This window comes from Brassica oleracea, chromosome C4 (genome assembly GCF_000695525.1).
Source record: "Brassica oleracea var. oleracea cultivar TO1000 chromosome C4, BOL, whole genome shotgun sequence".
In the NCBI taxonomy this organism is placed as follows: Eukaryota; Viridiplantae; Streptophyta; class Magnoliopsida; order Brassicales; family Brassicaceae; genus Brassica; species Brassica oleracea.
In genome coordinates this window covers 12,761,038-12,781,897 of record NC_027751.1, presented here as the reverse complement: position 1 = coordinate 12,781,897, position 20,860 = coordinate 12,761,038, and the positions used below count along the sequence as shown (strand labels likewise).

Genomic DNA, 20,860 nt, shown 5'->3' with positions numbered 1-20,860 from the left:
TTGGGAGGAAATCTCATGTTATCCATTGTATATATTTCTTTATCTTTTCTTTTTAGGTTATTTAATAAGTATGGTTGAGGCTTTTCAAGTTGAATCTAGACACCTTCTTTCACTTCTCCGCTTCAGCCCATGTCTACAAGTGAAATAAATTTGAGGCCAATGGTCCTCTACCACCCAATTCAACCAATAAATCCAAGTAAGTGTCACCCCAACCTTGTACATATTTAGTTTTCATGTTTATTTCTTTCCCTTAGATCTCTTCTTTGAGCTTACTCTCACACAAGGGACTGTGTGAAGTAAGTTTGGGGGAGAGTCTAGCATCTCACATCATTTTCTGTTTTGTTTACTTGCCATGAGTCTCATGCATTGCATTGTGAATACTTATTTGCATAGAAAATCCATAAAAAATTTATTTTCTTTGAAAATCTTCATGTAGTTTCACTTGATTCATTTGCATCTTTAGGATTGAGTCTAGAAGCATTTAGATTGCATTCATGCATTGGGAGAAACCTTGTAAACACATGTCTAGAACTCAATTTGACATTCTTGTTAAACATACCAAGTAGCTTAAGCATCTCTTGAAAAAACTTGTAAGCTTTGAGCCTTCAAAACTCTTCTTGAAACTTTTTGCTTGCTTGATGTTTGACATTGTTCTTGAAACCAACTCCAAATGAACAAAGGCTTAATGAACTTAATCTCTCTTGCATATGGACATTTGCATACTTGATTATGGATATTATACACATTTGGGTCATCTTTCTCTCTTTGTACCAATCTTTGTTAACCCAAATGGCACTTCCATACCCATTAACCCTCACCATTCTTTGAAACCAACATTAATTTGCTTGAGTGAGGCCTTTTATTGATAGCATGTCATGTGCAAAATCTTGAAAGTATTAGGAGCGATAATGGATTGTTCTCATCTTTGGCTAGCATTAGGACCTCATTTAGGCTAGCCTCTAGGATGGTTGTTGGGTTTGTGAGCTTAAATTCTTTTGATCTTGGGTTTGGGATGTGAGTGAAAAGTGAAAAGAAATGAACCAAAAGAATGAGAAAATGAATAAAAATCACTAGGGATTTATAAAAAAAAAAAAAAAGCTCTAGAGTTGTTAATTAGAATCCCTTGAGAAGCAAAAGAAAAGAAACATGAAAAGAGTGGGGAAAATTCAAATAAAAAAAAAGAGCGAAGAAAAAAAAATCCCTAGTTGATTGAGTCAAAGTAAAAGAAAGAGTGTTCATTGGGCGAATGAAGAGAGTGTGATCTTTGGGGTTTTTGGGATGAAAGATGAGTGAGATTGTCATCAAGAAAAGGGTAGAACTTGAAATTTTCTAGGGAAATGGTAGAATGATGAGAACAAGACATTGTATGCATGAATTGCTCTTTTTCTTAGATAAATTTTGCATAATGATCTTGCTCATATTCTTGAGTGCGATTCACTATCAATAATGCATTTGAAACCCATCTTTCTTCACATTAGACCATCTTCTCTCACCAAACCAAATGATTGAGATAAAATATCCATTTGCCAGAATTCACCTTGTGTGTGTATGTGTGTGAATAAATGTGAGGGTTGGCTAAGGAACTTGTTGATTGAATGGCAATGTAACTTTTGTAGAGATAAAAGAGTCTTGATAGACCTTGAGAAGCTAGAGTGCACTAAGAGAGTTGCTCATGCTATTTGCTATGTTTTCCTTGGGATGTTATGTTGAAGGCACGAAAGTGTTCTTTTGGTTGTGAGTTTCCATTTTCAAACCTCTCTTCCTTTAACTCTTGAAAGTTTACTTGAGGACAAGTAAAGAGCAAGTTTGGGAGAGTTGATATCTCTTCATTTTGATGAGTTTTAGATTCATATTTTAGCTTATTATGGTTATTCTAGGTTGCATTTAGGTCTTTATGTTGTATTTGCATAAATAATTGCATATCGTAGGGGTTGGAATGCACATTTGGAAGTTTAGGGCGAAATTCAAAGGCTAAATTGCACACAATGGAAGTCTGGGGTCAAATATGAAGTTATCCAAAGTTCAGGGACCAAGGTTGCAGTTTTGGAATACTCGCTGGGTTAGATTGCAAGTTTAAAATGTTTGGGGCTGAATCAAAGGGACACTTCTGCACTGTCAATAGTTTTGGGGTCACATAGTAAATATCCAAAACGTGAAAGGGCTAGAGGTGAAAATATTCTAAAATCCACCATTGGAGAGAACGATACTTTCTCTGTTCAGAATCTGAGGCTGATTCCCGACGAAGATGAAGAGCACGGCCACGCGGTGGAGCTGAGATTACGAGACCGAGGAGGAGCTGTGATAGCCTGAACGCAAGGCTCTGTGGTGGAGCAAAGTGGCAGAGATGGAGACTGAACGCCATGGTGGAAGAAGCTCGGTTCTGGTTACGTCACAGCGAGGAGATGAGCTGTGACGACAAGAAATCCCGTGGTGCTTGGCTTTGATTTGAACCACGAGGAAGAAGAGTGCGACGTTCGTGGTGGAGAACTGCAACAAACTTGGAATGCTGGTCACGGCTGCTAAAGACGTGAGGAAGTTGATCACGGCGGAGGAGACGAGAACCTGCGGTGGTGGATCACGTAGCAAGCCACAGCTCGAGCTGAAGACATGAGAAGTAAGCGAAGAAGATGAAGACGGAGCTCGAGCATAGCGACTTGATGTAGCGGGAGAGGGAGACCATTGAGTCCTAAGCGTGGTTCACAACGACCTCCGAGAACGACGACGAGATGCCGCTGTAAGTCAACTATGGATGAGAGCGGTTTAGTGTTGCGACATGGCCCAACCGCGCGCAACGGAGCGAGCTCGACAGTGGCTTAGTGGAGCGGGACGCGATGGCCGCTGCGGACGCGATTTTGAGATGTTGACCGGTTTAATCTGGTTTGACCCGGTTTAATTCAACTAAACCAACACGAATTGTACATCTCTATAAATAGATTTAGACCTAAAAACTTTATTTTTGATCTCATTTTCTCTCACTACTTTGTCTAAACTTGTAAAAGCTTGAATCTTTTGATAATCTACGGAAGTATTTCATCTTATATTTGTGTTTCTCTTGCTCATTAACATGATTAGTCTTGATCCTTACATGGGTTTAAGGTTTCTTATGGAGATTAGTGAGTAGTGACCTTGTATGGGTTAGATAGATTAGGGTGATTAGGTGGATATTTAGGATGTTTATTGCTTGATTAACATCGTTCTATGCTTGCTAAGTATTCTTAATGCTAGATTAGACTTGATCACTCTCATCTAGACCTTAAGTTATTTTACGCCCGGAAGGTGTTTATTAAAATGCTTGAATGAACTTAGCATTGTCTTTTACATACTTGGCCAACGGCAGTTGATGTCCGAGGTGTTTAAGTGGTTAGTAGACTTGTGATTTATGCATGCTTGAATGTGTTAGCCAACGAGAGTTGATGTTTAATGCATGACTAGCATAGAGATTATTATCACGGGAGTGGATTAATCTATTTTGAATGAGATCTAGACCTATAGACTTGTTGATTGTTTTGTTTGAACATCCTAGATTGAACCTTGATCACCTTATATCAATTATCTTTGCCCATGGATCCATCCTTAGCATTTGATTGAAAGTTCTTGCACTGATTTCTTGATTGGATTTGAGATCACCTTGTTTATATTCCTAGGACATTAGCTTGTTACAAAATCATCCATATTCTTGTTTGCTTAGATTAAGGAAGCTTGTGTATTCTTGGTGTTATAGATCATTAGTTCCTTATGGATTTGATCCTAAAATGCTACAATGACATACCATTCGATTGTGGTATTGTTGGCACATTAGGTTAATTGGTGTGTGCTTAAACTCAGTAATCAATTGTATTTCTGATGTCTTGGATAAGTGCATCCGGAGGACGAATTGGAGCTGAACGAATTCTTGAATTACGTTCCTTCCAGATGCTATAAACCGAGGCTTGAAAGATGAGCTTTACTAAGAAGTTAACCTACATGTCTCTGGTGGGGTCTTTCAGCCATCTTACACCATCTTCAAAGGCCACCGGAGGGGAAAGATGGAGCTTTGTCATGAATAAAGACCACACCGCTGAAGCATAAGGATTGAATAACAGATGCTGGCGATTTTCTTCATCTATATTACAGAGAACACAAGTAGGAGGAACTGCTAAACCCCAAGCCCGAAGCTTATCTCTTGTCGGCAGTCTATCTCTGATAATAACCCAAGTAATAAACGTGTGTTTAGGAATACTATCAGAAAACCAAACCTGTTTATACGAATAGACAGGCTGAATATGAGGTTGAAGAAAATTCCAAGTTGCTGCTGAAGGGAACCGGTTCGTAGGCACTGCGTCTCCAACTTTCCAGAGATATTGATCATCATTGCTGTCCTGAGAGATGGGTATAGGATCAGGGAGGCATTGTTTTATCAACGAGATGACTGGGTTTCTGCTCCTACTTCTCTCTATCCACCAGGCCCCTTCTATAATTGCATCAGCCACAACCGCGTTTAGGGGTAAACCTGTAGTAGCAGGGCCTTGACCAGCCGTAAGATCCAAAAGAGGTCCCAGAGATGTCCAATTATCCATCCAGAAGCTTGCTGAGATACCTGATCCAACCTCACAAACGATAAAGGGTCGCGCCATGGATCTCATTTTACAAATCGATTTCCAGACCCAGCTATCATTAGGCTTAGCGTCCAGGGTCCAAAAGTTTCCTTCACCAATTAAGTTTCTTCTCAACCAAGAGACCCATAGAGAATTATTGGCGGAGAATATAAGCCAAATGAGCTTCATGCTTAACACGTTATTCCACTGAGCCAGTCTTCTAATACCCAAACCACCTGACTCCTTCGGCGTACAACAAGATTCCCAACTAATTTTGGTTCCTCTGGACAGACATATGTCACCTTTCCAAAGAAATCTTGAACACATCTGTTCGATCTCTTCTACACACTGAATAGGCAGAGTGTAGATCGAAGCCCAAAAAGACAAGGTGGAGAAGATAGCTGATTGAATGAGAACTAACCTCCCTGCAAAGGATAAGTGTTTAGCTGACCACCACGAGAACCTTGGCTTCAGTTTGCTAACAGAGGCTGAAAATCTGTCTTGCTCATTTTGCGGGAAGATAGAGGAACCCCAAGATATCGAAGGGGAAGTGCACCCTGCTTAATGCCTACTCGTAAGGCCATATCATGAGTAATGGTCGGGTCTCCCCCATCTAAAAGCAATTATGTTTTATTGAAGTTCAAGCTCAGACCAGAGATTGTCTTGAAGTGCTGTATAATTGAGAGGATACCTTGAAGAGATTCCTCCGCTCCATTGAAGAACAAGCACATCATCAGCAAAGCTTATATGGGTAATGAGGGGATCATCACACATTGAATGAAGCCTGAATATTCTGTTCATAGCACCTTCATCCAAAAGCTTCGAGAGAACATCCATAACAAGAACAAACAGAAGCGATGAGATAGGGTCTCCTTGTCTCAATCCCTTTTTTTCCCTTGAAATGACCGGTCAATTCTCCATTGATGATAACACTATAAGAAGTAGTTGAAACACATTGCGCAATCCATTCTCTAAGAATGGGAGGGAAATCCAATGCTTCGAGGATATTAAATAAGAAGCTCCAATGCACACTGTCATAAGCCTTAGAGAGATCAATCTTAAGGCAACCTCTCTCAACCAAAGCGGGTTTGTGAAATCCAGAGACCAGTTCCGACGCAAGTAAAACATTTTCACACAATAGTCTACCCTTCACGAACCCCACCTGATTCAATTGTACGGTTTCTGGAATTATCCCTTGAATCCTCTTCTTTAAAAGTCTTGAGATTACCTTATAAACCGTAGAGCACAGCGATATCGGCCGAAACTGACCAAGACTGTTTGCACCCGTGATCTTGGGGATGAGGCAAATCGATGTGGCATTAAATTTAGGCAACATCCTTCTGCTGAAGAAGAATTCCTTAATAGCTTGGATTGTGTCTTCTCCAACAATGCTCCAAGCCTCCCAATAGAACTCAGCCGGAAACCCATCTGGACCTGGAGCTTTATTCTTGGGGAGACTAAAAATCTCTGTCTTTATTTCTTCATCTGAGGAGATAGTAACCAGACTTTCATGCATACTCGCATGGCATCTATAAGGGAGCAATCTACGAAGCTGCTCAACCGAAATAGTCGAGACATCCGAGTTCACAGTGCCAAGCAAATCCTCATAAAAGGACACCGCTAGCTGTTTAATGTCAATGTCTTCTACTACTCTTTCGCCTGCTTCATTGATAAGCATACGAATAGCATTTCTAGATTGGTGAGCACTTACTGTTTTATGATAGAAGGTAATATTAGAGTCACCATGAGATAACCAACGAACTCGAGATTTACGCTTGTAGAAGATCCTCTCAGCATTTTCAAAGAATTTCCACTTCTTTCTAGCAAAAAATTCTTCCCTGAAGAGAGTATCAGAGGGGGCGACCAACAAACGAGACTGCACATCCTGTAACCCAACCATAGCTTCCTTTGCTTGTTGCTGAATGTTACTAAATCCTCTTTTATTAAGATCCCGACAGGCTTTCTTCACATTTTTTAAATGCTGACCGAGAGAGAAAAGTTTAGACCTGACCATGATTTCCTTCTCCCAAGCATTCTTAATTGAAGACAAAAACTCTGGGTGAGTTGAGAGGAAGGAGAAATACATGAAGCTTACTTTTCTGGAAGACTGAGAGGAATTCAGGTCAACTAGACAAAAAGCATGGTCCGAGTCTCCTGGAGGGTCAAAAACTGCAACTACATCTTGGAACTCTTCTTTCCATTTCTCATTATCAAGAGCTCGATCCAATTTTCTCGATATTGGCTCTTCAGGGCGACAATTGGTCCAAGTAAATAGAGCACCGCGAGTCTCAAGATCAGATAGCTCCCCCTCCTCTAAACATGAATGAAATTCTGCCATGCCACTGATCGGTAAGGGGTAAGGGAGTAGAGAGTAGTGTTCCTCAGCTTTGAGAATTTGATTAAAATCTCCAAGCACCAGAACTGGAGTCTCCTTCATAGCCGGCATTGAAAGTGTTTCAGCTAGATCTGCCCATAGAGGCCTTCTCTGGACTTCCGTATTGAATCCATAAACGAAAATCACCGAGCACAAACTCATTGTCACAGGATCAAAGACCCCACAAACAACAAACTGTTCTGACTTCCTGAATATAACAACAGAGAGAGAAGGGTCCCAAACTACCCAAATCCGACCTCCTTCTTCTCCAATATAATTTTTCTCATATCTCCAACCTGGTACCACAGATTGTATGATGCTGCTCGCAAAGGGTTCCTTCACCCGAGTTTCCATAAAGGCTCCTAATGATGGACGAGTTGAATGTATCCATCTTTTTATTATCCGTTGTTTATCGAGACTATTGAGTCCACGAATATTCCATGAAAATATCTTCATAACGACGTGCAAAAATGGGGTAACAGAAGCAGATGATAAGATTACATTCTCCTTCCCAAGGACGAACCTTGAGAAAGAGGAGATTTCCCCGGAGTATCTATATTCTTTGAGAGTTGCCATAGTTCTTTTTGTCTCATAGCTCTTCTTGCTTTCTTTGAGAACTTTATTAGCCACGGTACCTCCTTCTCGAGTTGAGTATCATTTGTAGTCTGAGTATCATCACTGGATATCTCAATTTCCGAATCTGACATCGCTCTTGCCTGACCTGAAATTTCATCAGTACTCAACTGAGGATTGTAGGCTTCCTGAATAGGCTCTGGAGGAGGAAGTCGCTTCGAGTGTGGAGGCTCTTGTTCTGGTATAGAGACAGATAGTGATGTCTCCAGCACTGGGATCACAGCGGTAGTATCCTGCTTCTTCACCCACTCCTCTGTGATTTGACGTTTTTCTTACTCCTAGAGCGGGATCTCCTCCGTCTTGATACCGAAGACTTATGATTCTCTACTAAGCTTGACACTGGTAAAGGTTGGTCAATAGAGGTAATTTGATCTTCCTGAGAGTTCTCAAGTGACACTTTAGTTGTAACAGAGGCAATTTTAGGAGTACTTTCCGGTTTCGGTAGTTGCGAAGTCTTCTTCATAGCGGGCTTTGGACACCTTCTCATTAGATGGCTGAACCTACCACAATTACAGCATTTCAGCGGTAACCTTGGATACTCCACATTGATTATGGCCTTATTTCCTACTGTATCACAAACTTCAACAACTTCCGGAGGCGTTTCTTCGAGACTGATCTCAACTTTAATCTTGGTATTACCGAAGTGATATGGATCGAGTCTTGACTTTTCTGTGCAGAATGGTTCGCCAATTCTGCTAGCGACTACACTGATTCCATCGAGCGAGTATAACTGAGGTGGAACATTTTTAAGAACTACCCAGGTGGGGGTTGTAAGCAGCTCTGGAGGAGAGAGATTACCGTCAGGTGACCATGGGAAAACCGAGAAAGCTACATGGTCGACTTGCCAGTATCCAACCTGGAGGACCCACTCTCTTGTTTGCACACACGGAATGTAGATGAGGCATGAGGTTTCTGAGACAATTCTTATTGTTATCTTCCTGAACTTACCCCAAGCTGGGTTAAGATCAGCGAGAATCTTTGCTGGAGGAGGAATTAACCCATGAAAGTGAGCAACGATGTGATCTTGCCACATGTTAGAGGCTTGAAGGATGACCGACGGAGGAGCTTGAACCACTGGAGTTCCGTCTTCCAGAAACGTCGGCGAGGAGATCTTTCGAAGATTCCTTTTCGAAGCTTTGAAGCGCTCAGCATAGGATGGAGCTGCAACCGAAGGAATCGATAAAGGCACCGATGATTTCTGTAGCTTCTGATCGATGGACTGAGAAACAGATTGAGGAGATGGAGGAGCAATGCACGACTTCGGATCTGGCGGATCTGGAGAGGGGGGGTCGCACGACGTTCAGGTGATAGAGACGACGCCATGGAACAAGACAGAAAGGGGGAGGGAACATAAATTCTCACCGGCCGGCGAGAGGCCAGGCGACGGCGTGGGATAGGAAAGAAACCCTAATCGCACTGAGCGTTTCCCTTTTTTTCTTTTTTAGTCGTTACCTTCTTAGTATTCGACTCTTTCTAAAAGTTAAAAGTGCTGAAAATATTAAACTGAATGGTAGTAGTGATCAAAACACTATGTATGGATGGTATGAACATAAAGAACTATATTTTTGTGTTAGATAGGCATAAACGAAATTGGTTATGTCGAAAACGCCGATTGAAGAAGATATGAACTATAGTGGTTCCGAGCCCATTAGCCACATGTTGAACCAATCATTTCTCATGGCTCTAAAACAGGCAGCACTTCACTAAATTCTGGTCTCTTTGGCCAAAGCTACAAGATTCCCTTTATATGGAGAGTCAACTATACCACAATGGCACAATCTTGTTGCATTACTCTACAATAAAAGAATAGGGATGATGGTCTCCTTCATCTTTCTTTTTAAATGATTTTCTAAAATCTCGTTGAAATCGTCCACTTGGAGTCATATCTAAAGCATACGTAGTAATAATTCAAGATATAAGATCGTGTCATATTGTTCCTATTTTTAGCCAATACATGATGAAACTTGTTTATTTCTTATAAAGATAGCAATATATAGGAATATTATAGTCAAAAGAGTATATATACACATATATATTCCTCATCCCCTATATATTAATAGAGTAACATTTAAAAAGTTATAACTTGTAGTTTGTATTAATTAAAAAATTACCCAGCTTAGGTATCACGTAATTGAAATGCTAATTTTGCTAATCTAAAGTTAAGTTGCTAGATAATGTTATATTATATAATATGTTCATTATATTCATTTATCAAATTGAAATTATTATATATTATTTCTTTAAATAAAACCTACAGAATTACCTAATGTGATTAAGATATATATGACAATTAATAATTTTAAATAATAAAGATTTGCTAACAATTTGTATACTTTCTATCATTTTTGTTTAATTTTTTATTATTAAAATAAATTACACAATTACATTAATCATATAATAAAAATTTAGATTTTTTTTTGTATATGTTATATTTTGAATTTTAAAAAACGAGTATAAATTACTTAAACTATATTAAAAGTCTCATATAAACTTTTGTTATCCATGTTTGTTTATTTTTTTCTATAATAAGATACAATGATTAAAAAAATCATATGAATAAATAATTTTATTTTAATAGGTGTTTATGTTAATATATATATATATATATTTCATATCGTTTAAAGTAAACTATACATCATATGAAAATACATACTTATATCTTAACTTAAATATGTATCTCTTTAACAATTTTAAATCTTAAACATTTTCTAAATCTCAGGACAAAGAAAATAACGAAATGAGAATAAACTCAAAAATTAATATTTATATCGTGCAATAACTAAAATGTAAAAACAACACAAAAATGAGAAAAATATTGAAGATAGATAGGATTGACACGTGAATAAACTTCTCATAGCCATAATTAACTTTTAAATTGCTAAATCATGATTTAAAACCGAGTTGGCATAGTTAATTGTAACCAAATTGTAGACATAAGATTTTTCGGCCTAAACGTTAGGTTCTTATGCGATAAGTGATTTTTTTACCTAAATATTTTTAAAATTGAGATTAGCTCATCAGTAAATTAATTATGCAATTAGCAAAAAAAATCAAAAACATTGTTTAAAGGCCAAAAATATTAATTCGATCAAGAATATAAATTGTATTTTTTCATACGATATTTAAAAAGTAATTTTTATATAAATTCACATGCGGATGTCTTATCCAAGTTATTTATTACTTTTTCTGAAGTATAAAATATTTGAAACTTTATTTTACATTAATTATATGCAAATATTATCCATAATTTATGTTACTAGGTGAAATCTCGTGGAAATGATCTCCAGCAAAAATTTCTTTTTGAGGTTTTGGCGTTTGCACTATGAATAAATGACGTGTCCGAATAAAGGGGTGGTGGCAACTGGCAACTAACAAGCATCCCATATAATTAAAACTATAGATAAGGTAAAGTTTATTTCTTTCAGGATTATTAGCATATGTAGATGATACCAAATATGTTATTGCTTTATTTTAAGAGTATTGGCATATGTGGATGATACCCCAAAAATAAATCATTTATATACTTATAGTCATCTAAAGATTGGGGGCAGATCTTTCGTTAGCAATTCTGGTATATCCATATATTGAAAACATATTTTTGTATCAACCATTCAATAGGTTATTACTAAATCCATAGCGTAAAAGTTCATTGTTACTATTAAATTGCATGTCTGATCATGGTTATACTAGTAATCTAGACTATATCTAGATATAAATTTTAGACTTCAGAGTATCTCGAAACCAACATTAGCTTAATCGTAGAATGTAACTGACATCCGAAATTAAACCATAATAACGCAATTAGTATCTGAATGGAAGATTAGTGGAATGTCTAACACGTTTACTCTTGCGATATTAATGTTCGTGTCAAAGTGAGATTGAAGGTTCCTATCTTACTATAGAAGAATATGTAGATGGCTTTTACTGGATTTATAAAATAAGCAATATAGAAAAAGAAACCCTAATTACTAATTTCCTTTGAATATAATTTTAAGAACATTTAATTACCCCGGATCTTATATGAAAACATCATCCATACATATTCACTTTAATTAGTTCGTAAAAAGTTAAAACCATGGGAAGTTTTCAAACCTGGTATCAATATTCCAATATAGAACTATATTGCTATGTGTTAAATGAAAAAAATAATATAAGAAGTATAAGATTGAATTTCGTATTCACAATCATGATTTATCTTTGCTAATGAATATCGCACTATTGATGATAAAAGTACAAGCTAAGATGCATAGTTTCATACATCGTCGTTATTGTCAAACTATGCATATATGCCTCACCTCGTATTGCACATTTTAAAATTTTAAAGAAAATTATCTAGTGAATCATCACATGATATAATGAGTTTGATATATGAAAATGAATCCATTTCATAAACATCTGGTTAGCTTTAGTTGAGACTCTTCTAAAGATAGACACATCACACATGCAACAAAGTTGTTTGACACCATAGATTAGAAAATGGTCATCTTTAGTCGGATTCAACAGCATATTTTCCAACCAAAACATGATCCGATTTCAACAAATCTTGGTTCGTTACACTCCTTGATTAGTCTAGTTTCCAATGAATATAAACATTCACAATCTTCCCCCCAAGCGTTATCCGGAAAATCAAATATACCTTAATACTATCAAAACAAACCATAGCTTCGACCAACCTTGATTCAAAACTGATTTTATCATCCTACAATGATCCATTTCGAACGCTTAAATATTCAAACGAAACCTTACATAATTATCTACAAGTTCCAGAAAACAAAACTGAATTTTATCAAGTATAACTCAAGTTCCGACCAGATTACACGAGGCTAAAAGCACACCAAACACACCCGAGGGCAGCTATCCACATCTAGTAACCCTCCTCCTCATTAAACATTCGCAATCGTCATCTCCACACCGTCGATAAGATTAAATCCAACGGACAAAATTCAAACATGAGAAGGATTGCACCGATCCGAGCACTCACGGTATTAACCAATCAGAGAAGAGATAGAAAACCACTTGGTCTCATATTCACATCTGACTATATAAACATTTCTCGTAGCTCTCGTCTTCTTCATCAAAATAACTTTCAAATCCCTAGAAAGATGTCGACGGAGGAAGAAACCAAGGTCGTTGAGTCAGGAGACGCCGAAGCGACTGCGGCGGCGACGGAGAAGAAGCCTGCGGCGAGGAAGAAGAAGACTAAGGAGGCTAAGCCGCCGGCGAAGAAACTTGCTGCTGCTCCGAGGAAGAGAACCACTTCGTCTCATCCTCCTTACGAAGAGGTACCAGATTCAATTCTCGATCTGATTCGGTTTACAGATTTGTAATTCACTAATTTGAATTTGAATTGCAGATGATCAAAGATGCGATCGTGACGTTGAAGGAGAGAACCGGATCTAGCCAATACGCGATTCAGAAGTTCATCGAGGAGAAGCAGAAGTCGCTTCCTCCTACTTTCAGGAAGCTTCTCCTCGTCAATCTCAGGAGACTCGTCGCTTCCGGGAAGCTCGTCAAAGTCAAAGCCTCTTTCAAGATTCCGTCTGCTAAACCGGCGGCTACGACTAAACCGGCGAAGAAGAAACCAGCTGCTGCTGTTACTAAACCGAAGGGTAAAGCAGCTGCTCCTGCTAAGACCAAACCGGCTGCTAAAGGAGCCAAGAAACCTGCTGCTGCTGCTGCTGCTGCTGCTGCTAAGCCTAAGGCAAAAACCACAACAACTAAAGCTGCTGCGAAGCCCAAACCTAAGACGAAGAGTGTAGCTGCTGTTTCGAAGACTAAGGCGGTTGCTGCTAAGCCTAAGGCGAAGGAGAGACCTGCTAAAGCGTCAAGGACTTCGACTAGGACATCTCCAGGGAAGAAGGGTGCTCCTGCTAAGAAGGCAGCTCCGGCTAAGAAAGCGGCTGCTGCGACTAAGAAGGCTCCGGCTAAGAGTGTGAAGGTTAAATCTCCAGCGAAGAGGGCTTCGACGAGGAAGAAGTGAAGAAGATGATTGGTTTAGCTTCTCTTAGGGTTAAAGTCTGTATAATTGAATCGTCTATGAAGGGGGCTTGCTTTTTCCAAAGTTTATCTTTTTCTTGGTTTCTTCTCGAAACCCTTTTATCTTGTAATTTTTGGTTTGTTTGAAAATTCAATAGCTATATGTGATGGTTTGCAAAGATGTGCTTCTGCGTTGATTCAATGTGTTTGAGTAGATTCAGTTTCTTTCTTGTTTTATTGCTCCTGAGAGAGATGGAGATAACATAACTGTGCTTTGAAGGAACTGGTCTCTCTCTCTCTTAGCAACGTTAAGTTGAGATTCTTAGGTTATGTCTGAATCATTTGATGCATTTGCTACCTATAACACATCTCTTGCATTTGTTGTTGTTTGTGCAATTCTGTTTGGTTTCTGCTACCTGGCTTTGTGACACATGAGTAGAGAGAGGCCAAGTTAGGCATTGCCCATTCTTTCTTTCTTTAGAGAGTTTCTGCTAGGTTTTTATGTTCATCTAGGCCTGCCTGATTTGGTTCTTGAATGAATCTAAGGCATTGTATCAACTATCAATGTGTTAAGTAGATTCAGTTTCTTTCTTGTTTCTGCACTTCATGTTCTTGTTTCATTGCTCATGAGAGAAATGGAGATAACATACTATGCTTTGAAGGAACTCATCTCTCTTGACAACAACAAGCTTGGTAAAGTTAAGGTGATGCATTTGCTACCTTTAAGACATCTCTTACATTCAATGTTTTGGTATTGTTTGTGCAATTCTGTTTGGTTTCTGCTATTAAGTTTTCTTACATAAGTAGATAGCAAGTTAAGCAATGCCCATTCTTTCTTTGCTTAGAGAGAATTACTTGTGTTTGATCGTTTTAGGAGTGTTACATTAAACCAAATTTTGTGACATACCAGGAAACAAAGCTAAGAAAAACTGCTGAACTTCTCTAACTTCCGCCTCACCTTGGTGATTCTTGGAGATGTTGTTTGAATCTTTCCACTTTCTGAATTGAGTATTTGAGCTCCTGTTGAACGTTGAACCTGGAAGGAGAAAGAACAATGTCTTTCCATATCGATCCAGCTTCACAAGCAGGGTTTGGTCTACTGTACAGCTCATAAATAGATTCCGCATCCTCGTTCAACCTCCCTACATTCTTCAAACAGTCTATCTCCTCTGGATCCACTAGCAATGTCTTTTCCTTTTCTTTCCATCCTATCAGCTGCACACAAAAACCACAACATTGATTCTCACTTTCATTACTCAAAACATTTCAGGTTCTTTTTTTAATTGGCATCTAACCTTTGGAGAACCTTCAAGAGCATTGGTGCAGTAAAGCCTTGCATTGTCAACTATGTTGCAATAAGTAAGAAACGCATCCGCAAACCTCTTGTGAGACCTCAGCTGAGATCTCACCCTAACCGCTCTTCTACACATTATTGCTCTCCTGCATATAGATCATGGTTAAACTAAAAACCTTATGTTAAGAAAGAACACACACACATTTGCTTGAGAACACTCTCACCTAATGCCTCGAATCACAGCTAAATAGGCATCACACACAATGCCAACTAACTCTATCCTGTATGGCTTTCTCTCCCTTCCATCTTCTTGCAGCTGTTGTCTTTCCCCTATGCGTTCCCAGTAGTTCTCTATAACATCTCCGTTTTCACCAACCTTGTAGCCTGCTCCCATTCTGTAGCGATGGCGATGCACATTCCTCGCCATGGTTACGGTTTGGACTACAAATGGTACCCAAGAGAGTGTTCCATCCATTATCACGTCTCTCCCTTCGTTGAGGGCTGTAACGAGGAGAGATGATGCTGCATCTGTTGATGATTGGTGAACCTGTTCTAATTCCATTTCACAGAAGAGTTCCATAACATTTTTTGGATACTTGAATATAACAAAAGATAATAGGTTTTAACTATCGGTTCGGAGAAATTTAGTACGAGGTCATAGTTCAAGGGACATTTGATTTGATGGTATATGATAATTTTTATGGGGATATAGCACGTTAACATTAAGGTAATATGTATTTATTGTCACAGGGCAGGTTCTTCTGTAAGAGAGGATTCTTGTTGCAACTACTTAGAAAGAAAGAACCTTACGAATTCAGCAGTCTTGACCATATCAACATGGCCTCTGGAGCTTAGAGCTCTGTATATGACATCAGATTCTTTGAAAGCATCGGCTTCAATAACCACAGCATCTGCTCCTGCCCAAAATGGTCTGATCCAAAAGCACACAAGCATGTACAGTCCAAATCCATAAGAAAAAATTACTAAGTGAACTTATATATATGAATCTCTACTCACTCCTTGAGAATCTCTTTAAGGACAGTGCTCTTTCCTGCACCCATACCACCACCCATGAGGAGTAGAACCGGGCTCCTGTCCTTGTGTGCAACTGGAGCCATCACTTCTGTACATTCCGAGTCATCAACGGATGCAATCCCCATTGCTTTCATTTCCTCTACCAATGTGTTGAATACTCTTGCAACTTTTAGATTTTTAGTCACCCTCTCAAACCTCTGCTCCCTATATATCAACCAAGGAACAATTATTTGATAAAAATCACAAAAAAAAACATACAACCTGGATTGTTTTTCTTGCGTAGGATCACCTTGTTGCTGCCATGACAATGTGCTTGAGCTTCTTCTTAGGCTCAGCATCAGCGCTAAGTATCTGAAACAAACCCATATGATGTTTTTGGTCTACTACTAATGAAGAAAGGACTATGAACGTTAAACCTGACTGATCATGAGATCGGCATGGCTCCAGTGGTAAGCAAAGTAACTGAGAATACATCTCTCAAACTCCTCAACGAGTTTAATGAAGAGAGAGTCAGCATCAGGCTCTTCAGAGAAAAAGCTGTAGATGTCTTCCTCGCAGCAACCTGATTTCCTTATGTACTCACTGGCTAATTTGCAGAGATGAGGACATTCTCTCCTGTCCTTGAATCCCATCTGCCTCACTACAAACAACATTTCCTTATAATGCATCAAGATCTGTAGATCAAAGAGATTTCAAAGAGGATAAATATGTAGATTTGATATTACCAACGTAGTGAGAGAATCTCTCGAGCTTCTCATGGCCTTTGTGTTTGTGAGACACTCTGAGACGAGGGATGATCTTGGAGTAACGTAGCTTCCTTAGACGGTAAAGCAGTGAGACGGCTAAGAGCAAGCCAATGGTTGAGATTAAGAAAATCTGTGTGAAGGCCGTCGTGTTGCTGTTAAACTCTGAAACACACATTGATCTGTCTGACATATGATGAACGGATTTGGTTTGGGGATTCATCAAGAGACATGAGATTGAGATTGGTTAAACTCCCAAGACTGGGACCATTGTTTGAGTTTGTTTTCTGTTACGAGACAATGTATCTGCTCTCTCCACGTGTATACTCTACTGTACTAAAATAGCTTCGAGGCCTATTACTCCGGATGTTTCTTGTGGTTTTGACAATATAGTTTTGTTTTGTGTTGGCTACAATCTTATTGTATATGTACGTTGCGTGTTTCACAAGCTTCTAGAAAACTCTTTTTACTCAAAGCTATATAACATAAGAAGATATATAAATTGACTCTAAAAAATGTTTAGTTGATTGTCACTGTTGGAAAATTGAGTTTAAGAGAAAGGCTTTGCAAAGAATGTTCTAAACCTATAAAAAAAAAATCTAAAAAGAGATATCATAAGCTTTTCTTTTATATAGGAGCTGTGCAAGTTGTTCTGAAATGGCCAGGCTGATTACACCTACTACATCGAACCGCCCGCTTTTGTCGTCCACGGTCCTCTACTTGAACTCTCCTCTTCCTCGGCCGTGGCTGTTGTCTCAACACCCTCGGTGGCGTTATCATAACCTCATCACCACTTTCTCCCTCAGCTTCCATTTTCTTCCACATGGTCTTGTCTGGAACTGGATGTATGGTCTCCGCGTAAGTTCTCCTGTAATTCGCCACAGTGAAGTAACCCTCTGTGAACCTGAAAACGTCCTGTCTGCAAGAGAGGAGCGCTGCAACTGCGTGGCTACAAGGCAAACCGTATAGATCCCATCCGCGGCACATACATGAACGGCATCTAATATCCACTAACAACGTTGCTTCACCAGTCATGACCTCGAATTGCGCCTCGTTTGCCTTGTGAACTTGGTACGCACGAGACTGTTCTATCGCCTCGAGGACCAGTCTCTCAGCAGATGGAACTAGTATACTCGACCACTGCACGCTTGCTTCTCGGCGTTCGGTGAACAAAGTCATGAGCTGGCGACGGATACACTCCATCATCTGGATTATAGGAAGACCCGAAGCTTCTTGAATCCAACCGTTGATCGACTCGGTGACATTCACATTCAGATGACCCAACCTGGTTCCTTCAAAGCAGTATGTGGCCCACAAAGAGGGAGGGATGTTACTGACCCACATGGCAGCGTCTTGGGACACCTGCAGCATCTCGTGAACCTTTGCGTGAAACTCAAACTCGGTGGTGCATTTCGCCGCTTCCCAAAAGAGGTTTACGACAACAGAGTCGCTGTTAAACTCCTTGAGGAAAGACTCCGCGAGATGGTGGATGCAGAAGCCGTGAAACGCCGTTGGGAAACTAACTTCTACTCCGTTAACTAGGGACGGCTCTCTGTTAGATAAAATCGTGAGCTTCGGCATGTTCTCCGTGTTCGTTTCGAGCAGTAGACGCAGCTCCGAGAGGAACCAGTGCCAGCTACTACCATCGTTCTCCTCCACAACGATCGCGAAAGCTAAAGGAAACATTGCACCGTCTCCATCAAAGGCAGTGGCGAGCAGCAGCGTCCCTAGATACTTGCTCTTCAGAACGATCTTGTCCAATGTAATGAGAGGTCGACACGCGTTGAGGAAACCAGAGATCGATGCATGAAAAGAGATGAACAGCTGCTGGAAGCTCGCATCATCAGGGTGTCCATTAACCACAGCGATGCTCCCAGGATTCGTCCTTCTAATCTCATCGCAATACTGAGGAAGAAGGCGGTAATCTTCTTGGAACGAACCTCGAACAGTAGCCATCACACGCTCTTTCCCTCTCCACGCTTGCTTATACGATAGCGTGATCCCATGGACTTGATGAATCTCCTCAAGTATCTCCTTAGGTTTGCAATGAGGATTCTCTCTCAGCGTCTCTTTCACAGCCTCGGCGACCCACTCAACCGAAGCCTGATGGTGACCGAGGTGCAAGATACCACCGCACGTGTGGCTCCCGTGAATAGTCCTTATCGAAAAAGTTGGCACACCGGGAAGCCTGGCGCAGTGGATCCTCCAGGGGCAGCCCACACTAGCGCACTTTGCAGTGAAGCGAGTTTTATCGGATTTAATCGTCTGCATCTCGAACCGCGAGGCGATTGCTGCATCTCTCAACGCTCTCCTACAAGCGAGGACATCTGAAAACTCCATACCAACTTCCAAATTATGCTCAGGAGCTGGAGCCAGAGAGCGGCACTGAACAGTAGGAGGAGCCAACTCTAGCTGCTGAGAAAGGCTTATGTCCAAATCAGGTACTATGGGATCCGTATTCATGCAGTGACCCACCCCTAACTGTAAGCTATCAGTGAGATCCTCGGAAACTACTAAAGCTAGTTTGTCATTCTCCGAAGCTTCCACAGAGTCATCATCGTTATCAGGAAATGTGATGTCATAAGCATTGTCATAGCTTCCGTCTCGGATCTCCAGAGAATCAACCTCATCTTTTCCCTCGAGAGACTGTCCTTCATGTATCTCTCCACTGTGGTTCCAGACCTCGTTTTGCTCACGTGAAACACCAATCTGCAGGTCAGTTGCCTGTAGCGGTTGGAAAGCAAACTTGTAGCCATGAGCAGGAGGAGGAGGGGGAAACAGTTCGTTGTTCTGTCGAGGTTCCGCAAAATGCTCATCCTGTCTAAACGAGGATATCTCGTGATTCTCCTCCGCTGCCATCATCATCAGCTGGTGATTTGCCATTTCATCACAGTAAACAAAGTATTTGCCAAGTAGAATGCCAGACAATATCTGTTCCAGAATCTAACTCAACTCGTGCAATTCGTTATAGACCTGCAAGCAAGAAAACAATATATGAACAACAACATAAGACAAGGTGAGAATAACAAAGAGCTCCTAGGATTATCAGAACCTATAAAATAACAACAAGTTGAGACAAAAGCAGGTTCCCAAAGCCTAAGTACCCCCCAAAGGTATAGCAACAAAAGTAACGAAGAACTTTGGAAGCAATCTGCCAAAACCCAAAGCTTCCGAGATTGAAAAAAACCTAAAAACTTGGAACAAGATTCGATGGAAAAGAGGAGATCGGAAGAGATGGAAACTCACGGATTCAAAGAGGAAGGATTTGGCGGGTAAGGAAGCAGACAAGGGGGAAATTCTGGGCGATGGAGAAGGGCAAAGAAGGGATCCGGCGATTTTTTTTGATTCCTCTTCCATATTCTTCAATTACACCCTTTTATTAGGTTTTACAAGGGTATTTTAGTCATTCACAAACTTGGTCTGTTTTTTTTTTTTTTTTTTTTTTTAATATAATTATCATAAAAACTATGATTTCACACGTGACTAGAAATACTCTATTTCTTACATTACATTTGCATATTTATTATATATATATATATATATATATATATAAGTATTGTGCTATTTATTTATCTTTATTAAAGTTAGGTAATTTTTTTTCAAACTTTAAATTCGAAGTTTTGTCAACTTGAAGAACAAAGTTGTTTTTCACAGATGTTCTAAACTAAACGGTTCTGAAAACTCAAATCGGAAGTACAAAACCAGTATGAATAGTTGCTGATGGAAGACTACCACTTCTGTATACATGTGGTATAAATATGTAGAATGACAAAAATATGGAAAAGCGCTCTTTATATTGTTGTAATTCATCTGCGAGTCGAGAATGAGCATGTACAACGCCAGATTATAGATAATCCTTACCTATAATCCTTAGCGCTTTTTGATTAAATAAACATTAAAAAAGGAGTGCAAACTCACTACAAGAAAACAGGGGGATTCTGATGGCCGAAATCGTCGGAAATTCGTCGGAATCGGTCTATTCCGACGAATTTCCGACGAACCCGTCCGTCGGTATCATTTCGTCGGAAAAAAAAAATTCGTCGGAATTTCGTCAGAAATTCCGACGACTTTCTGACGAATACCGAGAAACGTCATTCTGACGAACTTCCGACGATATTACGATGCGGCTACACGAGACCAGAGTTCATCGGAAAACTACAATTCCGACGAACGTGGTTCCTCGGTTTATTCCGACGAACTTTGGGCGTCGGAATTTACCGACGGACATCGG

The 20,860-nt window shown here is 39.8% G+C and overlaps 4 protein-coding genes across 4 annotated transcripts; 1 reads left to right on the top strand and 3 right to left on the bottom strand.

The window, feature by feature from the left end:
* Positions 1–7,822: 7,822 nt before the first annotated feature.
* Positions 7,823–8,614, bottom strand: LOC106338167. The gene has a single exon (XM_013777203.1). It carries the CDS (start codon positions 8,612–8,614, stop codon positions 7,823–7,825), a length of 792 nt encoding a protein of 263 aa, XP_013632657.1.
* Positions 8,615–12,623: 4,009 nt separating this feature from the next.
* Positions 12,624–13,754, top strand: LOC106336845 (histone H1.2-like). Its single transcript, XM_013775801.1, has 2 exons — positions 12,624–12,863; positions 12,935–13,754. Exons 1-2 carry the CDS (start codon positions 12,684–12,686, stop codon positions 13,559–13,561), a joined length of 807 nt encoding a protein of 268 aa, XP_013631255.1. The 5' UTR covers positions 12,624–12,683; the 3' UTR covers positions 13,562–13,754.
* Positions 13,755–14,391: 637 nt separating this feature from the next.
* On the bottom strand, positions 14,392–16,902 carry LOC106340847. Its single transcript, XM_013779678.1, has 8 exons — positions 16,612–16,902; positions 16,303–16,526; positions 16,176–16,237; positions 15,869–16,090; positions 15,662–15,782; positions 15,076–15,398; positions 14,853–14,997; positions 14,392–14,772 (listed from the first exon to the last, which is right to left on the bottom strand). The coding sequence occupies exons 1-8, from the start codon at positions 16,850–16,852 to the stop codon at positions 14,512–14,514; spliced, it is 1,599 nt and encodes a 532-aa protein (XP_013635132.1). The 5' UTR covers positions 16,853–16,902; the 3' UTR covers positions 14,392–14,511.
* A 242-nt stretch (positions 16,903–17,144) lies between these two features.
* Positions 17,145–19,971, bottom strand: LOC106339290. The gene is made up of 2 exons (XM_013778079.1): positions 19,876–19,971; positions 17,145–19,602 (listed from the first exon to the last, which is right to left on the bottom strand). The coding sequence occupies exon 2, from the start codon at positions 19,510–19,512 to the stop codon at positions 17,257–17,259; it is 2,256 nt and encodes a 751-aa protein (XP_013633533.1). The 5' UTR covers positions 19,513–19,602; positions 19,876–19,971; the 3' UTR covers positions 17,145–17,256.
* Between the last annotated feature and the right edge of the window lie 889 nt (positions 19,972–20,860).